The sequence below is a fragment of the Dasypus novemcinctus genome, chromosome 2 (assembly GCF_030445035.2).
Source record: "Dasypus novemcinctus isolate mDasNov1 chromosome 2, mDasNov1.1.hap2, whole genome shotgun sequence".
Classification (NCBI taxonomy): Eukaryota; Metazoa; Chordata; class Mammalia; order Cingulata; family Dasypodidae; genus Dasypus; species Dasypus novemcinctus.
In genome coordinates this window covers 186,520,810-186,540,397 of record NC_080674.1, presented here as the reverse complement: position 1 = coordinate 186,540,397, position 19,588 = coordinate 186,520,810, and the positions used below count along the sequence as shown (strand labels likewise).

The following is a 19,588-nucleotide window of genomic DNA, read 5'->3' as shown; positions in this document are numbered from 1 at the left end:
TGAGACCACGTTCCCTAGCTGCCCTGCACTGGGACTGTAAACACCCAAGCACACACTTAAAATAATTCAAATGAAACCACATCAGAGTTTTTCATATTTATTTTGTACCTCAGACATCTGCAGATATCCCACTTTATGCATTTGGTCCTTGGCATAAGGATTGGACCTAGAGGACCTTCCTCTTGTGCCTTAATGGGCCCTCCCTTCAGAGGAAAAGTGTAGGTTCCCCTTTTCAGCGCTACTAGTATTCAAAAGAATCCCAGCCTCTGAGAAGAGAGCAGAGAGCAGTCGTGAGAGGGCAGTGTGCTCAGCCTTCAAGCCTACAGGAGGGGCAGCTGGATTGACACTGCAGGCTCGTTTCAGTGGTTGAAGTGCTGACAGTTCCCACCTAAAGTAGACATAAGAACAAAGTTCTCCAAAGGCAAGTGGAGGCATTTCCTGCAGACTGGTGTTTTGTTGAGGCAGACGGTGAGCTGTCAGGTTCCCATCAGCACCTCTGCAAAAGGCCACAAGGTGGTGCGTGGACTCATTTCACCAGCTCCTCCATTCCTTACCGCTGAACACCACTCTCTCAGCACAAGCTTCAAAACTGCAGGTCTGAGCAGCACGAGTTACCAGAGGTGGCTTCCTGGGATGGACAACCAGTCTGAGGTGGTGCTCCCAGCAGCCTCAGGAGCCCTCTGGCCCAGGAAAAGGCTTCTTACCCAGACTGTCCACATGTCTGAGCTCTGTGTCAAGTTGGCCTCCTCACGGGGATGGCAACGAGCCAAAGAATGAAAATCTGAAGCCATGGTTTTGTTTAAATAACCTAAGAACAAAAGCCCTCGTCTCTACCCCCAGTGCTGGGACAAATGATTTCAGTTCAACAGGTTAGCAGATGGTGGCAGCTTCCCTTCTGTGCGAAGAGTGTACCCTCTGTCTAGTCCATGTTCCCCTGTGCTCTTAGGTTTAAAGCCTTGCTCCAGCCCTCTTTAGAGCACGAGAGCTGTCCAGACGATAACCCCTGTTCCCCAGCTCAGGCTGGGAGCTGTGAGGTTGGGCAGTAGGGGAACAGTCACCCAGGCTGGACTAGGGACCTCGCTTTGAGATGAACAGCTCCAGGTAACTGGACTGATTCCCAGCAGCAGGTGGTCTGGGCTCCTGAATCAATAAAATTCAGGAGGTGAGACAGTTGAGGTTCTTAAGAGAGCACCACCCCCCCTTCTCCCAGGCTGGCAGTGTACTCTCTCCTGCCCTCTTCTGGTAGAAACCAGAGCAGACAAGCACTGTTGGCACTGCCTCACCAGAGAACAGCCGTCAGCCACGAATGTGGTGAGGTAAACCCACAGGCCAATGGAGTTCCTACGTTCAGTACAAGTATCAGGAGTGGCCCTCGGGACCTGCAAGCGCGGCTGAGTGGTTCGTGTCTTCTGGTGTGCTCCTGGGACCTGTCCATTCTGAGGGGTCGCTGGTAGAAGTAGCGCAAGCAGACGTAGTTAAACGCTTTATTCCTCAAGTTCCCCTCCCCCAATGAGGACTTTTAAAAATTACACTACAGAATGATACCCCTCAGAACAAAGGCAGGTCTTAATTAGGAAAAAAGGGCCCCTCTCAATAATGCTGGTTCCAAAGGTAACTGAGAACAAGGGCATAGTGTCTCACCTTTCCAAGGACAACAAGACAAGTTGCCAGCAAAGTTTCAAAGGCTACTATAAACCCAAGTCATTTCTTAAAATTCTTAAATAAAAGCAGATAAATCATTTCCTAATGCAGAAAGTTAATCAGAACAAAGAACAATGATTCAATTTTGATATACCCACAGCCCAAGAGCTTGGCAGGCCACTCTTCCAGTTCGCATGCTTGATTCTTACTGCAGGAGCCGCCTACCTATCTCCCTCTTTGTGCCACCTCTTGCTCTGGCCAGAGAGTATGGAACTAAAGGGTATTGTCAAATGTAACAAAGGCACATAATCTCTATTCTCAACTAAAAAGCAAACTGAATTGGATGTTTTTCTAAGAAAAATTCCCACCTGTGGCTGGTTATTCAGTGGCCCCTGATAAAGGCTCCCCTTCCCTCTGCACAAAAGAAGTGTCAGTACAGGAACGGTCCTCACGCTGGCTGGTCACCGAGGTACAGAAGAATCATGGAATGTGCACTGGAGAGAACCCCAGAAATCTAACTTCACTTTTGCTAGGGAAGAAACGTCCAGAAAAGCTGTTGATGTACATAAGGTCACCCCGTGGGCTGGTCTGCTCATTCCCCATCCAAAGGCTTCTTTATACCAGGATTCACATGGTGGAAGATTTCTCTCCGAGTCAATGTTTTCTGCACAGAAAGGGATTGCACCCTTCAACATACCAGGCCAAATGGTGACGTTTAAGTTCATTGGGGGTCAATGAGAAGGATTATGATCTCAACTGTGAGTTAAAGGGGGCAGTGAGGCAGTCTACAGCTTTGTCTCCTTTGACATGTGTAGGTTATGCATTGTCCTTCATGATTCCAGCTATTATCCTCTAAGTTCCAAAATCTCTACGACCATCACCTGGGGTTTGATAGCACCTAGAAACAGAGCCTCGACCACTGGCCTGTTCCTTTTATAAATAAATAAATGAAATGCAGTTCTGAGGCTGACACCCAGCTCCTATGGACAGTCTTCTTCCCAGGGATATGGACGTCTTCCTTCCCCAGGCTTATGTAGACAGGGGTATGGGCACAGTGAGTCCAAGCAGCTTTTGTCTTGAGATTAGGAAAAAACCAGTCTTTGGTTTTTCTCACTGGTGGGGGAATACCACTCACTCTGCTGTCAGGAGAAGCTGGCAGGCCAGACCTTGGCACATGGAAAAGCAGGGAGGTCTTTAGAAAGCTCCTTGCTGGGATCTTCAGATTCATTCTGGCACTTCTTAACTCCAGGGCTGGGAAATGCATCTCCAAAAGAGAAGACCATGAAAATCTCCCTGTATACGTGACAGCCCAGGATGTAGAGGCAGAGAGACTGTACAAGGCCACAAGCGAGTTAGGCAGAGCTGGAGCTGGAGCACAATGCACCACTAGGAGGCACGGGCTCACTGGGAACGCCCAGAACCTGCCCATGTGAGAAGGGCACAAGGTCACCAGGAGGCAGCAGTCTAGATGGGGAGACTGTGCGGCTCCTGGAGCTCTCTGACACCTACACTGGTTTTCAATTACTGGGACCTGCAGTCAGGGGAGAACCAAGCCTGCATCTTATTGTGCAGGTAAGAGAAGGGGGTGTCTTCACTGGGGAAAGTGGGTTTCCCAGTCCAGCCAGGAATGGGCCTGATGCAATCCTCCCCCTCTGCCTTAACCCCCTCCCAGCCTCAGCCTCGGTGACTTCACCAGGAAGGCTTCTGTGCAGTTCTTGGTCCTGCCCAGGTCCTCCTCTTAAGAGGGCAAGGAGGGTGATGGGAAGTGCTGCCACATGTCTCCTGCCCCTGGCCTGGGCTGGTGATGAAGAAGCAGGAGTGGTTCGCAGGGCTGGGTGGTGGGCAGGTGGGCTCTAGCCTAGGAGAGAAGCTCCAAGAGCAGCCTCCAGATGTGCACGGTGCCGGGTTCACCGAAGCCAGGCCCTGCGGGAGCAATGCTGGCTGCCAAGAGGAAGACTTCCCGCTGGCTGTCCACAGCCTGCAGGCCCAGCTCCCGCTGCAGCTCCACCACGCTCATGGCCTCGCTCAGGTCCTGAGGTGAGAGAGAAGCTGGTCGGAACACAGCCAACACTGCTGGCCAGCACACTTCTACTCTTGTCATTCATGAAAAGTTGTCCTTTGCCACCCCAGAGAACATTGGGGCCCAAGTCCCCAAGAGTGGCTTCTGGACCCCTTGGTTGAAACTCAATACTCTCCCACATCTGACTTTCCTTTGTACGAACCCCTGTTCCTCCTGGCATCGGCCACTCTGGGAAAAAAACCAGAGCATTTCTCTTATATCAGGCACCGGACAGGCACTGATGTGCTTAGTCTTATTTCATTCTGAGAGCCCACTCTTGACTTCAGAGGAGACTGGCTCAGGAGATGAAGTCATTCAGCCAAGGAAACACAGGTAAGTGACAGGGCCGGGTTTCAAACTCAGGTCGGTCTGATGACAAGGCTTGATTCTTCCAGGAATCCAAGCTCTGTTTCTAAACCCACCAGTGGAGAGGCCTCACGGTGGAATCACTTCTAGTCAAGGGCCTTGCCTCTCCAGAGCCCTAGAAATTGGCTGGAGGGAAAACGGGCCACTAAGTAGCAGGGCTGGCAATGGTACATTTGACATTTCAACCCTGGGCCAGCATTAAAATGATTCTTCTTAGAGCAATTCATAGAAAGGTGGGACCTTAGATAGCGTCTCCTATCAAGAGGTGACAATTTACAAATAGGATAATTCATTGGCCAAACTGGCGTCCTTCTGAAACTCAAAAGTATAACATTGTTATGCCAGAATAGGTGTAAATGGGGACTGTCCTAGGCAGACGAGGACATGCTTTCACTCACTATAAATGCCTGCCAAGTATTTCCTAATAGAGGAAATCTGAGGTCAAAGATGTACAGCGGCTCTCCAAGCCAGGCTGGAAACACATCCCATGGCTCTCAAGAGACACGGGCACAGGCCACAGGAGCGATGACGTGGCTCCGTACTGGGGAATTTCACCTGGTGTTGAGATGGGCACCTAAGGTGTGTGCTGCTGAGGGCTGCTGGCACCAGGAGGGCTACAATGGAATGGTTAGGAGCTTGAACTTCGAAGAAGATCTGTGGTCAAGTCCTGGCTTTGCCACATACTCACTGTGACTTTTGGCAACATCTCTAGACCTCAGTATCTGTGCACTGGGGATTAACGTGGGGTGTCCGATGGGGTTCTTGTAAGAGCACGGCTGTCGTGCTCAGCACGTTGTCAACAGGCAATCAGTGTTTGTTATTATGCTTATTTAATCTTGTGACTTCCCAGCTTTGGCTCTCTGGTCTAGAGCTGGAAGTTTCAAGGGCATTACAGAGTGGAAAAGCACAGTTTTGGGAAGGAGACATGCCAACTTTCAGGCTCTGCAACCTTGGGGAGATTAAAAAACCTCTCCGAGCTTGAAATTCCCCATCTGTAAAATAGAAGTGAGATCCCATACCTTGGAGGAACCAGAAAAGCATAATATGAAATGTCAAATGTCATTCAACACTCCACCTGGCAATAATGATTTTTCTCATCTCTCCAGAGTGACATATGATAGGGAAGCGAAGAGGAAAGAAGCAGAGGTCTGGGATTAGGAAAGAACATAGGCAAAAGCGGGGGACAGCATCTCAGCCAAGCTCGCCAGGCCACAGGACGAGTGCCGAATCCCTCTGGTGCTTCCTGCCCTGCCCGGGCACCTGGGGGCAGAGGCCCAGGTGGTCAGAGCCAGCTGCTCTGCGGCCCTCACCTGCTTGTTGGCCACCACGACGACAGGCAGGTCGGGGTCCTTATCCAGCAGCTTGTGCAGCTCCTGTCGGGCCCAGGGCAGCCGCAGGCGGTCGGCCGAGTCCACTACGAACACCAGCACATCCACCTCGTTCACAAACTCCTTCCAGTAGAAGCGCAGGTTTTGGCTGCCGCCGACTGCAGAGGAAGGGCCAGCTCAGAGCTTCCTCTGGGCCCTGGCTCTCCACGCACAGCCCCAAACTCCCCCCGACCCCCCCAACACATTTCAGCCTCCCAAAGTGCCACCAGCCAGGGACAAGGAGAAGACCACAGGTTTCTCAGCCAGTGAGAGCTAGGTTTGGCTTTAGCCCTGTCAGCTGGGTCTCCCTGGCCAAGTCGCTGCCTTCAAGCATCGGTCTCCTCCTCACTAAACTTACCTAATGGTACAACAAACCCAAAGGTACCAAACACAAAACATGTTTCATAGGTCTGGCATGTGGTTAGGGGCTTAATAAATGGCACTCCCCAGGCCCTGGGCTGCCTTCCCTCCTGCACCTCCCAGCTTCCTCTGGTCAGTGATGGCTGGGACAGAAGCTGGGCGCCAAGTCCCAAAGCCTAAAGAAAGCCAGAACTTCTCCCTTGCCAGCACACAGCCCTCCAGTCCTCTCCTTCAGTCTGGTCACCCGATTCGCTTTCCCCAGAAATGCCAACTACATCCAGCCACCAGATGCGGGCCTACAGGGCGCCCCTGCCTGGGTTGCCTTCCTGTCCCGCTCTGCCCCCCTGCAGTCCCCAGTGGTCACCAGTGTTTCTCGTTATGCTTCAGACACCTGTGGACTCTAAGCTCTTTAGTTGGAGCCATTTACCTTTGGACCCCCAAAAGCCCCAGCTCCATGCCTGGCACACAGCAGGCACCCAACAAGAGTTTACTGTGTGCTTATTAGGTGCCAAGCACTCATCTGGGTGCTGCAGGTACAGGGCTGAACAAGGTGGGTGGGGATCCTGCTCTCAGAGGGGCTCCCTCTCTAATCATGTTGGATGGACATGTCAGACATGACAACAACACAGAAAGGAAGCAAATAAGGCCGAGAAAGTGAAGGTGCCTTATAAGAGGGTACTCTTTGGATTGGGTAGTCTGGGAAGGTCTCCCTGAGAAGGTGACAAATGAGCCGAGTCTAGGAGGATGAGGAGCTGGCCATGGCAAGAGCCAGGGGAAAGGCAGGGCGGACGGAAGAGAGAGCTCATGGTGAAAGAGAAAGGTCAGGGTGGCTGAGGCACCGCCAGAGGGAGAGGAGGAGTTAGAGCTGGCGAGGCAGGCCAGGGCCAGATCGCCCACGGCCACACAGGCTACAGCAAGAGACGTGATCTGACGTGGGTTTCTGACAGATCCTCCTGGCTGAAGTGGGGGACGGAGGTGGAAGCTGGAAGGCCAGTGAGGAGGGTGTTGCACTGCCAGGGAGGCAGTGGTGGAGGGGGGGGAGACATGGACACTCAGACCCTGTTGGAGGATAAAGCTGACACAACCAGCTAATCAACCGGCTACGGGAGGTGGGGGGGGAGAGCAGTCAAGGAGCATTGGATTCATTCATTCAATTATCAAAAACAGGGAAGTGGGTTTGGCTCAACTGATCAAAGCGTCTGCCTACCATATGGAGGGCCCAGGGTTCAAACCCAGGGCCTCCTGACCGGTGTGGTGAGCTGGCCCATGTGCGGTGCTGATGCGCGCAAGGAGTGCCGTGTCACGCAGGAGTGCCCCCCACGTAGGGGAACCCCACGCACAAAGAGAACGCCCTGCAAGGAGAGCTGTCCCATACGGGCAAAGTACAGCCTGCCCAGGAGTGGCACCGCACACACGGAGAGCTGCCACAGCAAGATGATGCAACAAAAAGAGACACAGATTCCCGGTGCTGCTGCCAAGAATACAAGCAGACACAGAAAAACACAGCAAATGGACACAGAGAGCAGACAATGGGGGAGAGAAAAAAATAAAAAATAAATCTTCAAAAAAACACAAAAACAACCCCCCCCAATTATCCAAAAAGGGCCCATTCTCTACTGGGCATGGTGGGGTGGGCAACTGTGAAATGACTTGCATGTGTAGGGAAGAGCCCCAGGACTTGATGGGGAGATGTGGGTTGGAATCCGGGCTGTGACCCTACTGAGTATGGCTTATTACCTGTCAGGCTCTCAGGTAACAGTAAAACAAGAATCCCCTCCTCCCAGGGCTGGGAGGTGGGGGTGGCTAATCTCTCCCAGGCTGAGAGGGCTTTCCAATGCAGAACCCGCCCTTGCCCAGGAGTGCTAGGGGAAGCTTCTGGTGAAAGGACCAGAATCCCAAGTGAAGAGCAAGGTTTGCTACACTCAGGGAGGAAAGATCCAGGCTGTGGCCAGGCCAGCAGGAGTGCCCCACACCAGAGGCACAGGCCTGCTCAGGCCACCAGGCCCTGAGAGCCTGACCCCCCTACCTGGCACGTAACTAACTGCACCCGGGCTTCAGGGTCTGAGGCCTGGAGAAGGTAGGAAGCCCACCTGTCCCTTCCCACCAGGCCTGCTGCTGGGCAAAGGTGGCTACGTGCTGTTGCCTTCCCAGTCCCTTTTGCTTGCCTCCTCCAGGAGCCCAAGAACTCTTGAGGCTGAGGGCAGGTGCTGCTCAGACACTTTCCCATTACTCACTCAACAAGCTCTCCCAGAGCCTGCCTGGAACTGGGCCCTGGGGGTCGGAGATGGATCACACCCGTCCGTGCCTGAAGTGCCCAAGGCCTAGGCAAGGGCACAGGGTGGTAAGCAGCAAGCACTAAGTAGAAGGGAAGCCCGGAGGAGCCCCTAACCGAGCCTGGGAGTCAGGAAAAGCTTTGCAGTGAAGGATGAGCAGCAGTTTACCAAAGGAAGGGCTTTCCAGGCTGAGGGAACAGTGCACGCAAAGGACAGGAGATAAAGAACAGCAAGCACCTTCAGAAACAAGCAACGTAGCGTGGCGCATAAGAGCAAGAGCTCAGGGCCAGAAAGCCTGTGTGTGCTTTTTATTTTCTTCAAGGAGTTACCTGGGATTGAACTTGGAACTTGTATGTGTGAAGGAGACACTCAACCACTGAGCTACACCCACTCCCCAGAAAGCCTGCCTGTGAAGACTGGCTGCAGGGCTTAGCAGCTGTGACCTTGGATCAATTATTCAATGTGCTGGGTCCCAGTTCCTCACCTATAGAATGAAGGGTAAAAACCCCTTCTAGTTTCATGGGGTTGTGAGGATTTTAAGGAATGCCTGCCAAGCACTTGGCACAGGATAAACCTTAGCTATTAGTATCTCAAGTGTCTAAGGGGTGGGCCAGCGTCAGCAGGGGTCCAAGACAGGCCACCAGGTGGGAGATCACGAAGGGTCCTAAAGTCCTAAAGGATACAGAGCTTAGACTCTGTCTGTGTCCAGGGAGGGGTGGGAACGGTGTCCCTGGGGGAAAGAGTCCCAGCCTGGGCGCGGCAGAGGTGATGGGGGACGGATGGGTGGCAGGGGGTGGGGACTGGGGCGTCTGCTCACTCTCTAGCAGGTCCACCTCGAAGTCTTTGGTGGGCAGCCGCACGGAGTTGAAGCCCCAGGTGGGGACGTGGCCTTCCAGAGGCGGCTTGCCCGACAGCACGCGCAGGAACGTGCTTTTCCCGGAGCCATCCAGCCCCAGCACCAGCACCTCGCGCTGCTCCAGCTCCTCCAGCGCCGGCTCCTCGTCCTCCTCGTCCTCGGGCTGCGGGGTAGAGGTCAGACTGCCACCAGCAAACTCCCCTGACCATCCCCCCCCCCCCAAGGGAGACGGAAGGCACCAAGGGCCCCTGCCCGCCCTCCACCCGCCCAGGCGGCAGGCAGGGTGGAGGAGTGGGACCAGCACTGCCTACGAGCCTCGAGTTCCAAACCCCACTCCTGCTGCCCCTTGGGTGGCCTCCGGCATCTCCGTCTCTTCCGGGAGCCTCGGCTTCCTCAGATTTCTCATCCCCACGTCCCAGGGCCGCCGGGTCAGGCAACTGGTGCAAACTCACGACTCGGCCGCCGGCACGAGGAAAGGGCGGGGGGCTCCTCGGGCGTCCCCCGAGGTCCACGCCGCCACGCGCGGGCGGGACACGCCGCGGGCCCCGGGGCCCCCGAGCCCACTCCCGCGCCGCGCCCTCGGAGGCCACGCGCAGGCGGGAAGCCCCGCGACGTCGCCCGGCGTCGCCACACGCCCCGACGCCCGCTCCCTCGGGCCCCGGTTCCTAGCCAGCCCCAGGCGCCCCCCGGCCCTCCGCGACACTCACCTCCCACTCGTCCCACTCGGGGAGGCGGGGCGGCTCCGCGTCCCACCAGGCCTCGGCCCGCTCCCAGCGCCGCTCCCGCCCGCGGCCGCAGTAGGCCTTCCAGAGGATGAAGAGCACCGAGCCGAGCACGGCCGCGGCGCCGCCCAGCGCCAGCACCAGGGGCCCGAGCGGCCGCGGCGCCATCCGGCGGGGCGCGGGGCGCGGGGCGCGGGGCGCGGGGCGCGGGGCGCGGGGCGCGGGGCGCGGGGCGCGGGGCGCGGGGCGCGGGGCGCGGGGCGCGGGGCGCGGGGCGCGGGGCGCGGGGCGCGGGGCGCGGGGCGCGGGGCGCGCAGGCCGAGCCCTTCCGCCGAAAACGGCACCCCTGCGCCTGCCGCGGCCGCGCCCACCCAGCCAGCCCCGGCCCCGCACTACAAGCCCCACAATGCAGCGCCGCCCGCGTGCGAGGTGGGGGGAGGTGGGGGCGGGGGGCGGTGCGCCAGGCCCGGGTGTGCCCGCGGAAGGCGCGAGGAGGAAAGAGGTGGGCTCGCGCCCGCCGAGCGCTCGCTGTGCGCGGGGGCTGGCTCTTGGTTAACCCCCCACTACCTCGCAGGAGGGGCGGCTGAGGCCCAGGAGGGCACATCCTACCCGAGGCCGCGGGGCAGGGCCGGGGCGCAGCCTGCATTCAAAGCCAGGCGAGCTGTCTCCAGGGCATCGCTCAAGACCTTGCGGGGGAAACGGAGGCCCGGTCCTGCCCGGGATCACGCGGCTGTGGGGCGGCAAGTTACGGAGGCGCAGAACCGGGACCAGAACCCTTGGCCCTGACGAGCTCCGTCCACCCTTCCTTTGGCTGCTTCCCGAACCCCAAGGGCAATGCTCTCTTTCCAGGGGCCCTTCCTGCGCTCGCTGACGAAGCAGGCGGGACAGGAGGCAGATCGCTTAGACTTGACCGCCTGGTCCTCGGTGGCGCGCAGTGACTGCGGAGGCGTCCAGGTGTGGCCCAAGGTGGAGGAGCGCGAGACGCGGCCTCGGGGACCGCAGCCGAGTTCCACGGAGAAGGGCAGGGCGAAGGCACCGTCCAAGGTCCTCAGCGCCCAGGGGGCCTACCGCAGCCCCAACGGCGATCGTTTCTCTCCTTTTGGGAAAGAGGCCTCCTTTCAACCCAGGGGTCCTCTGTCCCAGCTTCTTTTCCTTCAGACTTTGCTCCCCTTTCCCTTTGGTTATCTGTGTTCCTTTCTTGCCATCTGACTTTGTGCCCGCATTGTATTTCTCCCAGCATTGCTGCTGCTGCCGCCGCCTCCTCCTTCTTCCTCTTCTTCTTCTCCTGAGTCTCCTTCTCTTCCTCCTTCTCCTTTTTCTTGTCCTCCTCTTTTAATTTCTATATTAACATTTTTGGGGCTGGTAGATGGATGTACTTTATTTGAGAGGTGCTGCCAGGAGGCAAGAAAAGAGAGTAGAGTAGGACAGAAGAAGACAAGGCCATTGTAAGGTTACAGCATCAAGAATGCTGCTATAAACCCTCTGGGCTGAATTCCGTTGGAGCCTCTGAGAAAGGTGCCAAATGGCTTTCGAAAGGACAAGATGGGAAGCAGAGGTGGCTCAAGCGGTTGAACTCCTGCCTACCACATGGGAGGTCCCTGTTTGGGCCCCTGGTGCCTCCCAAAGGAGATGAGCAAACAGCGACCTCATGCAACAGAAACACAGGGAGGAAAACACAATGAGAGACACAGCAAAGCAGGGAGAGGAGGTGACTCAGGTGAGTAGGTTCCTCCCTCCCACATGGGAGAACCCTGGTTCAGTTCCAGTGCCTCCTGAAAAAAAATAAAGGAACAAGAGTAAGGCACCCACCAGCTCCTGGTCCTCATTGGTGGAGGGTGTATGTTAATGTTTGTTTCTTTTCTCTTTTTTTTGAGATTTATTTATTTCTCTCTCCTTCCTCTCTATTGTCTGCTGTGTGTTCTTCTGCGTCCGCTTGCATTATCCAGGAGCACTGGGAACGTGTGTCTCTTTTTTGTTGTGTCATCTTGCAGCGTCAGTTCTCCATGTGTGTGGCGCCACTCCTGGGCGGGCTGCACTTTCTCACACAGGGCGGCTCTCCTTGCGGGGTGCACTCCTTGCGTGTGGCAGCACTGCATGTGAGCCAGCTTACCACACAGGTCAGGAGGCCCTGGGGATTGAACCCTGGACCCTCCATATGGTAGACGGATGCTCTTCAGTTAAGCCACGTCCGCTTCCCTTAATGTTTGTTTCTTAGCTTTTTTTTTTAGGAGGTACCAGGGATTGAACCCAGGACCTTGTACATGGGAGGCAGGCTCTCAACCACTTGAGCTACATCTGCTCCCCTATTAATATATTTTTATTTTAAGTCATCCCAAGCCACCTTGTAGAACCAGGTGGGAATAATAGACATATATACAATTGCACCCCTTATGTAACCCTCTGGCAGGCTCTTTTCTGGCAGCCCACACATAGGCTCAGGTCTCTCCGCATTTAGAAAACCTAGTGCTCCCTCTCGTCACCACCCTCTCTCTTACCCATTTCAGCCCCACTTCTGGAAAGTGTGCCCATCCCAGACCTCACCCCACCCACCCAAACTACTCTCACCTCTACCTCCAACAAATGCTTTGTTGGTAAATCCAGTAGGATCTCCTCAGCCCTTATCTTGCTTGGCCATTTAACCTATCATATGTTGGGGTCTTAGCGGGTCCATAAATAACACTCCTCTCCCAAGTTCAGAACCAACAGAAGGAGAACACAGGTGACAGCCAAATGGAGAGAAAAAAAGTCATTTTTATTGTCAATAAAAGCTGGATTAGAAGAAGTAGCTTAGAGATGGGTCCAAAATAGGCTTGCTAATACTTGCCCCTGAAACAGACAGAATATTTATCAACCTATATAATCTTTGTTCAAATAGGATTTTTAAAAAAATTAAATACGGTTGTATTTTATTTTTTTAAGGATTTATTTTATTTATTTATTTCTTCCCACCTCCTTTTGTTTTTGCATTTTGTTGTATGTGCTTGTCTTCATTTTTCTGGAGACTCCGGGGGCTGAACCTGGGACCTCCCATGTGGGAGGGAGGCGCCTAATCACTTGAGCCTCCTCTGCACTCCACTTTGTTATCTCTCATTGTTTTCCCTCCTTGTCTCTCTCAGTTGTGTTATCTTGTTGTGTCAGCTCACCGTGCCAGCCCTGTCGCATTAGTTTGCTGTCTTGGTCATCTTTTTTAGGAGACACCAGGAACCTCTGCTTCCTGCTTTGTTGTGTCTCTCACACATCGCTTACTGTTCTGCTTGTCTTCTCTAGGAGGCACTGGGAACCGAACCTGGGACCTCCAATGTGGTAGGCGGGAGCCCAATCACTTGAACCACATCTACTTCCAACAATAGAATTTTTTTAAAAGCAGTTTTATTGAGATATATTCACATACCATACAATCTATCCAAAGTGTACAATCAGTGGCTTTTAGTATAGTCACAGTGTTGTGCATTCATCACCACAAAAAATTTTAGAACAATTTCATTACTCCAGAACGAAAAACTCCACACCACTTAGCTGTCCTTCCCTAGCCTTACATAACCACTAACCTAATTTCATCTTTATAAATTGATTTATATTTACTATTTATATAAACGGAATCATACAATGTATAGTACTTTGTGTCTGGTTTCTTTCACTTAGCATAATGTGTGTTTTTTCGGTCTATTAACATCTTATGGTAGTAATACATTTGTTCAGTTGCAAAGAAAAATGGTCTAACATATGCAATTTTACCCATATTCATATTTTCCATGCAGTTTTATTATGCTATACAGTTCCATGTTACCTTTTTTAGCTTTCCTTTTAGTCATATACATGACCTTATACTTTCCTTTTCAGCTGCTGTTGTACTCACATAACAGTACTGCTAGTTACAAACATTATGCTGGGCTTTCACCTTTTCTAGATTAACACACGTCCTTTTTACCAGTTCTACAAGGCTTACCCTCAGCTTTCTATTCTCTCAGCTCATTCTATTTTCTGTTGACCCATATTCTAGTTGTTTTTGTTTTTTTTTGCGGTACCAGGGCCAGGACTTGAACCCCAGACCTCGTATGTGGGAAGTCGGCGCTCAGCCACCAAGCCACATCGGCTCTCCTGAGTTGATTTTTTCATTTGTTTGCTTGGTTGGATTGTTTTGTTTTGTTTTGTTATTAGGAGGCTCCAGGAATTGAACCTGGGACCTCCCGTGTGGGAAGCAGGCACTCAGCTGCTTGAGCCTCATCTGCTCCCCTATTCTAATTATTAACTCCGTGAGATTACACGGTATATTAGTTCATAATAGCGCAGTCACACAGTATTTGTCCTTTCGTGTCTTCCTTGCTACGCTCAACATAATGTCCTCCAGGTTCATCCATGTCGTCATGTGCTTCACGACTTCGTTTCTGCTTATCACTGCGTAATGACCCATCGTGTGTGTACACCACAATTTGTTTATCAGTTCATCGGTTGATTGACACCTGGGTGGTTTCCATCTTTTGGCAATTGTGAATAAAGCCACTGTGACCATCGGTGTGTAGACGTCTGTTCGTGTCACTGCTCCCAGTTCTTCTGGGTTATACCCGGCAATGGTATTGCCAGGTCATGTGACAATATAGATTTCTTTAGGAACTGCCGAACAGTTTCTCCACAGTGGCTGTACCATTCTACATTTCCACCGACAGTGAATAAGTGTTCTATCTCTCCACATCCGCTCCAACACTTGGAGTTTCCTTTTTTTTTTAAACAAATCAGTTTTATTGGTACATATTAATAAAGCATACAATTTCATTCAAAGTGTACAATCAATGGTATTTGGTATAATTGCATAGTTGTGCATTCATCATTTCAGTCATTATTAGAGCATTTTCATTATTTCAATAATAATAAGAAATGAAAAACAAACAAGAAAATTCTCCACCTCTCAATCTCTCTGTGCTTCCCCTGCTGTACCTAGCTGCTATATCTGGCTCTTCTTGTGCATTTATTTATTTATTTATTAAGCAGTCTTATTGAGAGGTACTTTTCCAAAAAGAAAAAAACCCATACCCCTTAGCAATCAGTCTCCTCTCTTCAGGTGTCTCTTTTTTAAAATTATTATTTATTTATTTCTCCCCCCCTCCCTTGTCTGCTCTCTGGGTCCATTCGTCGTGTATTCTTCTGTGTCTGTTGTATTCTCTTTAGGCGGCTCCAGGAACCGATCCTGGGACCTTCCGGAGTGGGAGGGAGGTGATCATTCTCTTGTGTCACCTCAACTCCCTGTTCTGCTACATCTTCTTCTTTTCTGTCCTCTGTGTCTCTTGTTGTGTCATCCTGCTGCGCCAGCTCTCCACGTCGGCTGGCACTCCTGCACGGGGCAGCATTCCCGCACGGGGTGGCTCTCCACATGGGCCAGCTCAGCGCATGGGCCAGCTCGCCTTCACCAGGAGGCCCTGAGCATTGAGCCCTGCACCTCCTGTGTGGTAGACGGGAGCCTAACTGCTTCGAGCCACATCCGTTTCCCTCAGGTGTCTCTTCTCTCCCCCTTTGGGGCCTCCTGTTTTTTTTCCCTTGGGGTGCTTGCAGGGTCAGTACTGACTCTCTAGGGGAAGGGGGCAAAGCCCAAGCTGTGGCTCAAACCCTTCCTGGGAGGAGCGAGTCTCTGGAGTCACGGTCTAGTCTAGCACCCCTTGTTTGTACACCCATCTCCAGAGGGCACTGCTATCAAGCCTGAAGACCCTTCCTGTACTTCTCTCTGCCCTGGTAAGACTCTTAGTGAAGCTATCACCCAGTCGCCATCAACTAGATTCTAGAGTCTAGGGAGGGGGAAGAGGGGTGGGAAAGGCTGCTGAGGTACAGGCCGGCTCACGGCCTCCTCACTCCAGTGGCTCTAGGCCACCCACCCAGCCCCTGCCTTCTCAGAGAGGGGGTCGTGCTGGTGACAGGGCTGGCCAAGGTGTGTCCAGAGCAGTGTGGGTGAAGGCGCAAGGGCACGTCCATCTCTCTCAAAACTCTTACGGGGCCTGAGTCCCTTCTGCAAAGCGCTGTTCTCTTCTGCCCTGGGCTGCCATCCACCCCCCGTCCCCCCAGATCTAATCCTTTCCTGAAAACTACAGGGAGGTTTTGTAGCGTTCATGCTAACTTCTCAGATGTGCCAGCCTCCTTTCCACTCTTAGTGTCCCCTGGCGTGGGGATGGCTTGAGCTAGTCTGCCATCTTGCCAGCTTATTTCCACCTCTTAAAGGAGGAAACTCCCGCTCATTGAGAGGTGGAGTGGGCATCACCATCCCAGAATCCTCAGGATTGGGAAATCAAATACAGACTAGAGTGGGCTTACTGGTATTCTACTATAGAACTACTGTGATTCTAGCAATGGAAGAAATTATATCATTGATGTGGAGACAGCGGCCACCAGAGTTGCTGAAGGCAGGGAGAAGGAAAAAGAGGTGTAATATTGGGGCACTTTCAGGATTTGGAATTGTTCTGAATGACATTGCAAAGACAGATACAGGACATTACATATCCTGCCATAACCTACAGAATAGAGTGGGAGAGAGTATAAACTACAATGTAAACTATAATCCATGCTGTGTGGCAGTGCTCCAAAATGTGTTCATCAATGGCAATGAATGTGCCACACTGATGAAAGAAGTTGTTCATGTGGGAAAAGTGGGAGGTGTGGGGAGTGGGGCATATGGGAATCCCCTATATATTTTTTTTTCTTCCCCTCTCCCTCTCCCTCCCCGCCTTTTTTTTTGCCGTCTATGTCCATTTGCTGTGTGATCTGTGTCTATTTCTCTTTTTGTCTTCTCGTCTTTCTCCTCTAGGATTAACTGGCACTCGATCCTGGGGACCTCTGATGTGGAGAGAGGTTGCGTCATCTTGCTGTGTCAGCTCTCCGTGTGTGCGGCGCCACTCCTGGGCAGGCTGCACTTTCTTTCACACTGGGCAGCTCTCCTTACAGGGCGTACTCCTTGTGCGTGGAGCTCCCCTACGCGGGGGACACCCTTGCGTGGCAGGGCACTCCTTGTGCGCATCAGCGCTGCACATGGCCAGCTCCACATGGGTCAAGGAGGCCCGGGGTTTGAACCCTGGACCTCCCGTGTGGTAGGCGGACGCTCTATCCATTGAGCCAATGGATAGATAGCCAAGGCTCTTGAGCTGTGTCTTCATCATAGTAATTAATTGACTCTTAATGTTTTCAAATTTTAAAATTATGAAACATTTCAAACAAACATGTTGAGATGCCCATGTATTGACTCTCAGGACTAACATTTTGCCATCTTTTCTTCATATCTTTTTATTAAAAAATTACAGACACAACTGAAATGATATCCCTACTTCCATTCTCTCCCCAGAGATAACCATTATCCTGATGTTGATGCATGTCACTCCCATTTATGTTTTTATTTTTATATTACATGTATCAAAACCTTTTTTCAGTGTTGTAGCAATTTACTTAAATATAACATACTGTTGTTGTGTATATATATATATTTTTTTGATACATATTTTTAATCCAACCTGATGTTTTTGAGAGTTGGTACATGTTTATCCAAGTTGGTACATGAAGCTCTAATTCATTCATTTCTACTCTTGTATAGTATTCTACTCACGAACACACTGAAATTTACTGTTATTCTGTTGTTGAAATGGTTGGGCCAAATACACATTTTGCTATTACAAACAGTGATGCAATGAACGTTCTTATATGTGTCTTCTTAGGCACATTTGTAAGAACTTTTCTAGGTGTATTCCAAGGAGTAGAATTGCTGGGTCATCCTGTGCCTGTATTTTCAACCTTTCTGGATATTACCAAAGGCAGACTGTGGAGTTGTCTTTACTATCTACACTTCCACATGGCCCTCGCTCCTGTGGTTCTTGGAGGAAAGATTAAACTCCATTCCTTGGTCTGCCAAGCCTGGGCTCTGCCAGCCTCTCAGACGCAAGCTACCTGTCCCCCACTCCCCAACACTACTTTCTCTTGGTGGCTCTCACACAAGCTTCCTCCCACTTTTGGGTTTTTGCCTTTGCCTTGGTGCATCACTTGGAGCACCCTCTTTCACCCACTACTTCACCTCTGTATCGGACATCTTCCCATATGCTCGACTGAGTCAAGCTCTTACTATATGGCACCGGGTGCTTTGGCTTCCTGACACTTGGCACGTTATAATGATTCAAAATCACTTGTTCACTGTCTGTCTCCTCCTTGAGAGAAGGCTATAGGATCCTGGAGTCAGAGGCTTTGTCCTCCCCAGTGTATTCCAAGCCCCGAGCACAGTACTGGACCCACAGTTAGGACCCAAGAACCTATTTTCATCTGACCAAAGAGGCCTAACCTTGCCCCAGCCGAGCTGTGTGACATTGGGCCGGTTCCTTCTACTCTCTGCACTTAGTGGCGCCATCTATATGATCAGGCTGCAGAGGCTGGTCTCTAAGGACTGTCTGCTGGTTGACCCTTTAGCCGAATTATCAGGTTCATTTCTTCCGTGACATCTCTTCCCTCACTACTGGAGGGAACGTGTCTTCAACTCCCGTGCCCCCAGGGAAGTTGAAGGGGAGCAGCTGAGGCCAAGGACAGCCAGTAGCCCAAAGTAGCTGGTCGCTTGGTCACACTGCCCAGAGCCAAACTCAGCTGCGCACTTAGCCCTTGGTTTGAGTTTCACCCCTGCCACTTTTTGGCTGAGGTCCCTGTGCCAAGGCACCCTTGAGAACCTTAGTTTCTCTTGCTGCCAAATGGGCAATGGAAATGGGCAATCCCTGAGCACTGCTAGGTGGAGTGTCTTATCAATAATGATATAGGAGGGCAGGCTGCCAGAGAGAGCTCCCAGTCCAGAGACCCCAGAAATGCAAATGCCTCACTTGCAGCCACCCAATGACCCAGCTCCTGTCTGCTGATGGGTCATGAGAGCACCCTTAGGTTTTAAACTCTGGACCTTTTTGAGGCCTTGGAAGAATTCTGTCCCATCCCCTGCCCCACCCAACCCTCTCATGAAGTAGGAATGAAGGATGATTTGGGGCACCCTGCACGGAGGACTCATAGCTGAGTATGTGAGAGAGTCCCTGATCAATTCCACTTAACTGTGAAATGGTCAAGGAGGTGCAAAAAGACAATTCAGAGACAAAAGCCTCTAAGAAATTAGCTTCCAGGTAAATGTATGTTGTAAACATACATAAAAAGGCAACCTTCCTTGTGTTGTGATGATCAGCATTAAACGGCAATTCCAGGGAAAAAAAATAAAAAAAAAAGAAGTCGACCTTGCTGCTGTCTGCAAGAACCATACAGTAAGACCTCGAAGGCCAGCTTCTCAGCAAATCTGACATCCTCTGGGAAACAGACCTGCTGTGCACAGAATCAGGTCCAGCCTTGGCTGAGAACCAAAATCAGGAGAAAAAAAGCACAAAGGGGGTGGGGTTGCTGAGAACGTTGGCCTAAGGGCAAACAGCTCAGAAGACGCTCTGGTGGCCTTTTTGGGTTTTCACGGTTCAGTCCTGAATCCACCTGGGCTCTTTCCACGCTGGACTAGGAAGCTTCCACAAGCAAACCGTTAAGAAAAATAGTTTACTTGCAAAGATTTGAAAGGGAGTCCAGGCTTTAGAAGGATCAGCTCCCCAAATAAAAAAATATACACCCAAATCCACAAGATTGCCAAGGTGAACTAGTTTACAGATCGTCTGTTCTATGTGGAAAGCAGTGATTTTCTCACATGGCTGCCACCCACCAAAGCCATGACATATCTTCACACATCAGTACTGGAACAGTCAGGGGTCAAGTTTTTGTCAGAGAGTCAGTAACTTCCAGGAAAGACTTAAGTTTTCATTTATTTTGGGATAAGAACTAAACAAGATGATCCTATTTTTAAAATTTGTATTAGGGTGCAAAGTGCTGTTTCTTTTCCTCCTGACTGTGAGACAAGACTTGCGAGCTTCCTTATGATGAAGACAGGGCGCCGTATCAGCTCTGATCCTGCAGAGGCTAAAAAAAAT

The 19,588-nt window shown here is 51.8% G+C and overlaps 2 protein-coding genes across 3 annotated transcripts in view; both read right to left on the bottom strand.

The window, feature by feature from the left end:
* Positions 1-81: 81 nt before the first annotated feature.
* ARL10 (ARF like GTPase 10) lies at positions 82-9,870 on the bottom strand. 2 transcript variants are annotated; one of them, XM_023582950.3, is made up of 4 exons: positions 9,630-9,870; positions 8,884-9,085; positions 5,377-5,552; positions 82-5,058 (listed from the first exon to the last, which is right to left on the bottom strand). In XM_023582950.3, exons 1-4 carry the CDS (start codon positions 9,810-9,812, stop codon positions 5,026-5,028), a joined length of 594 nt encoding a protein of 197 aa, XP_023438718.2. In that variant the 5' UTR covers positions 9,813-9,870; the 3' UTR covers positions 82-5,025. The 2 variants fall into 2 exon arrangements, with proteins under 2 accessions (XP_023438718.2, XP_004449062.2); XM_004449005.4 differs by having other exon boundaries at positions 82-3,673; positions 9,630-9,854.
* A 7,005-nt stretch (positions 9,871-16,875) lies between these two features.
* Positions 16,876-19,588, bottom strand: part of SIMC1 (SUMO interacting motifs containing 1) — a 93,528-nt gene continuing 90,815 nt past the window's right edge. Inside the window, exon 10 of the mRNA XM_058282470.2 lies at positions 16,876-19,577. Coding sequence (XP_058138453.1) covers positions 19,423-19,577 — 155 coding nt within the window. The 3' untranslated portion in view covers positions 16,876-19,422. The remainder of the gene's footprint in view (positions 19,578-19,588) is intronic.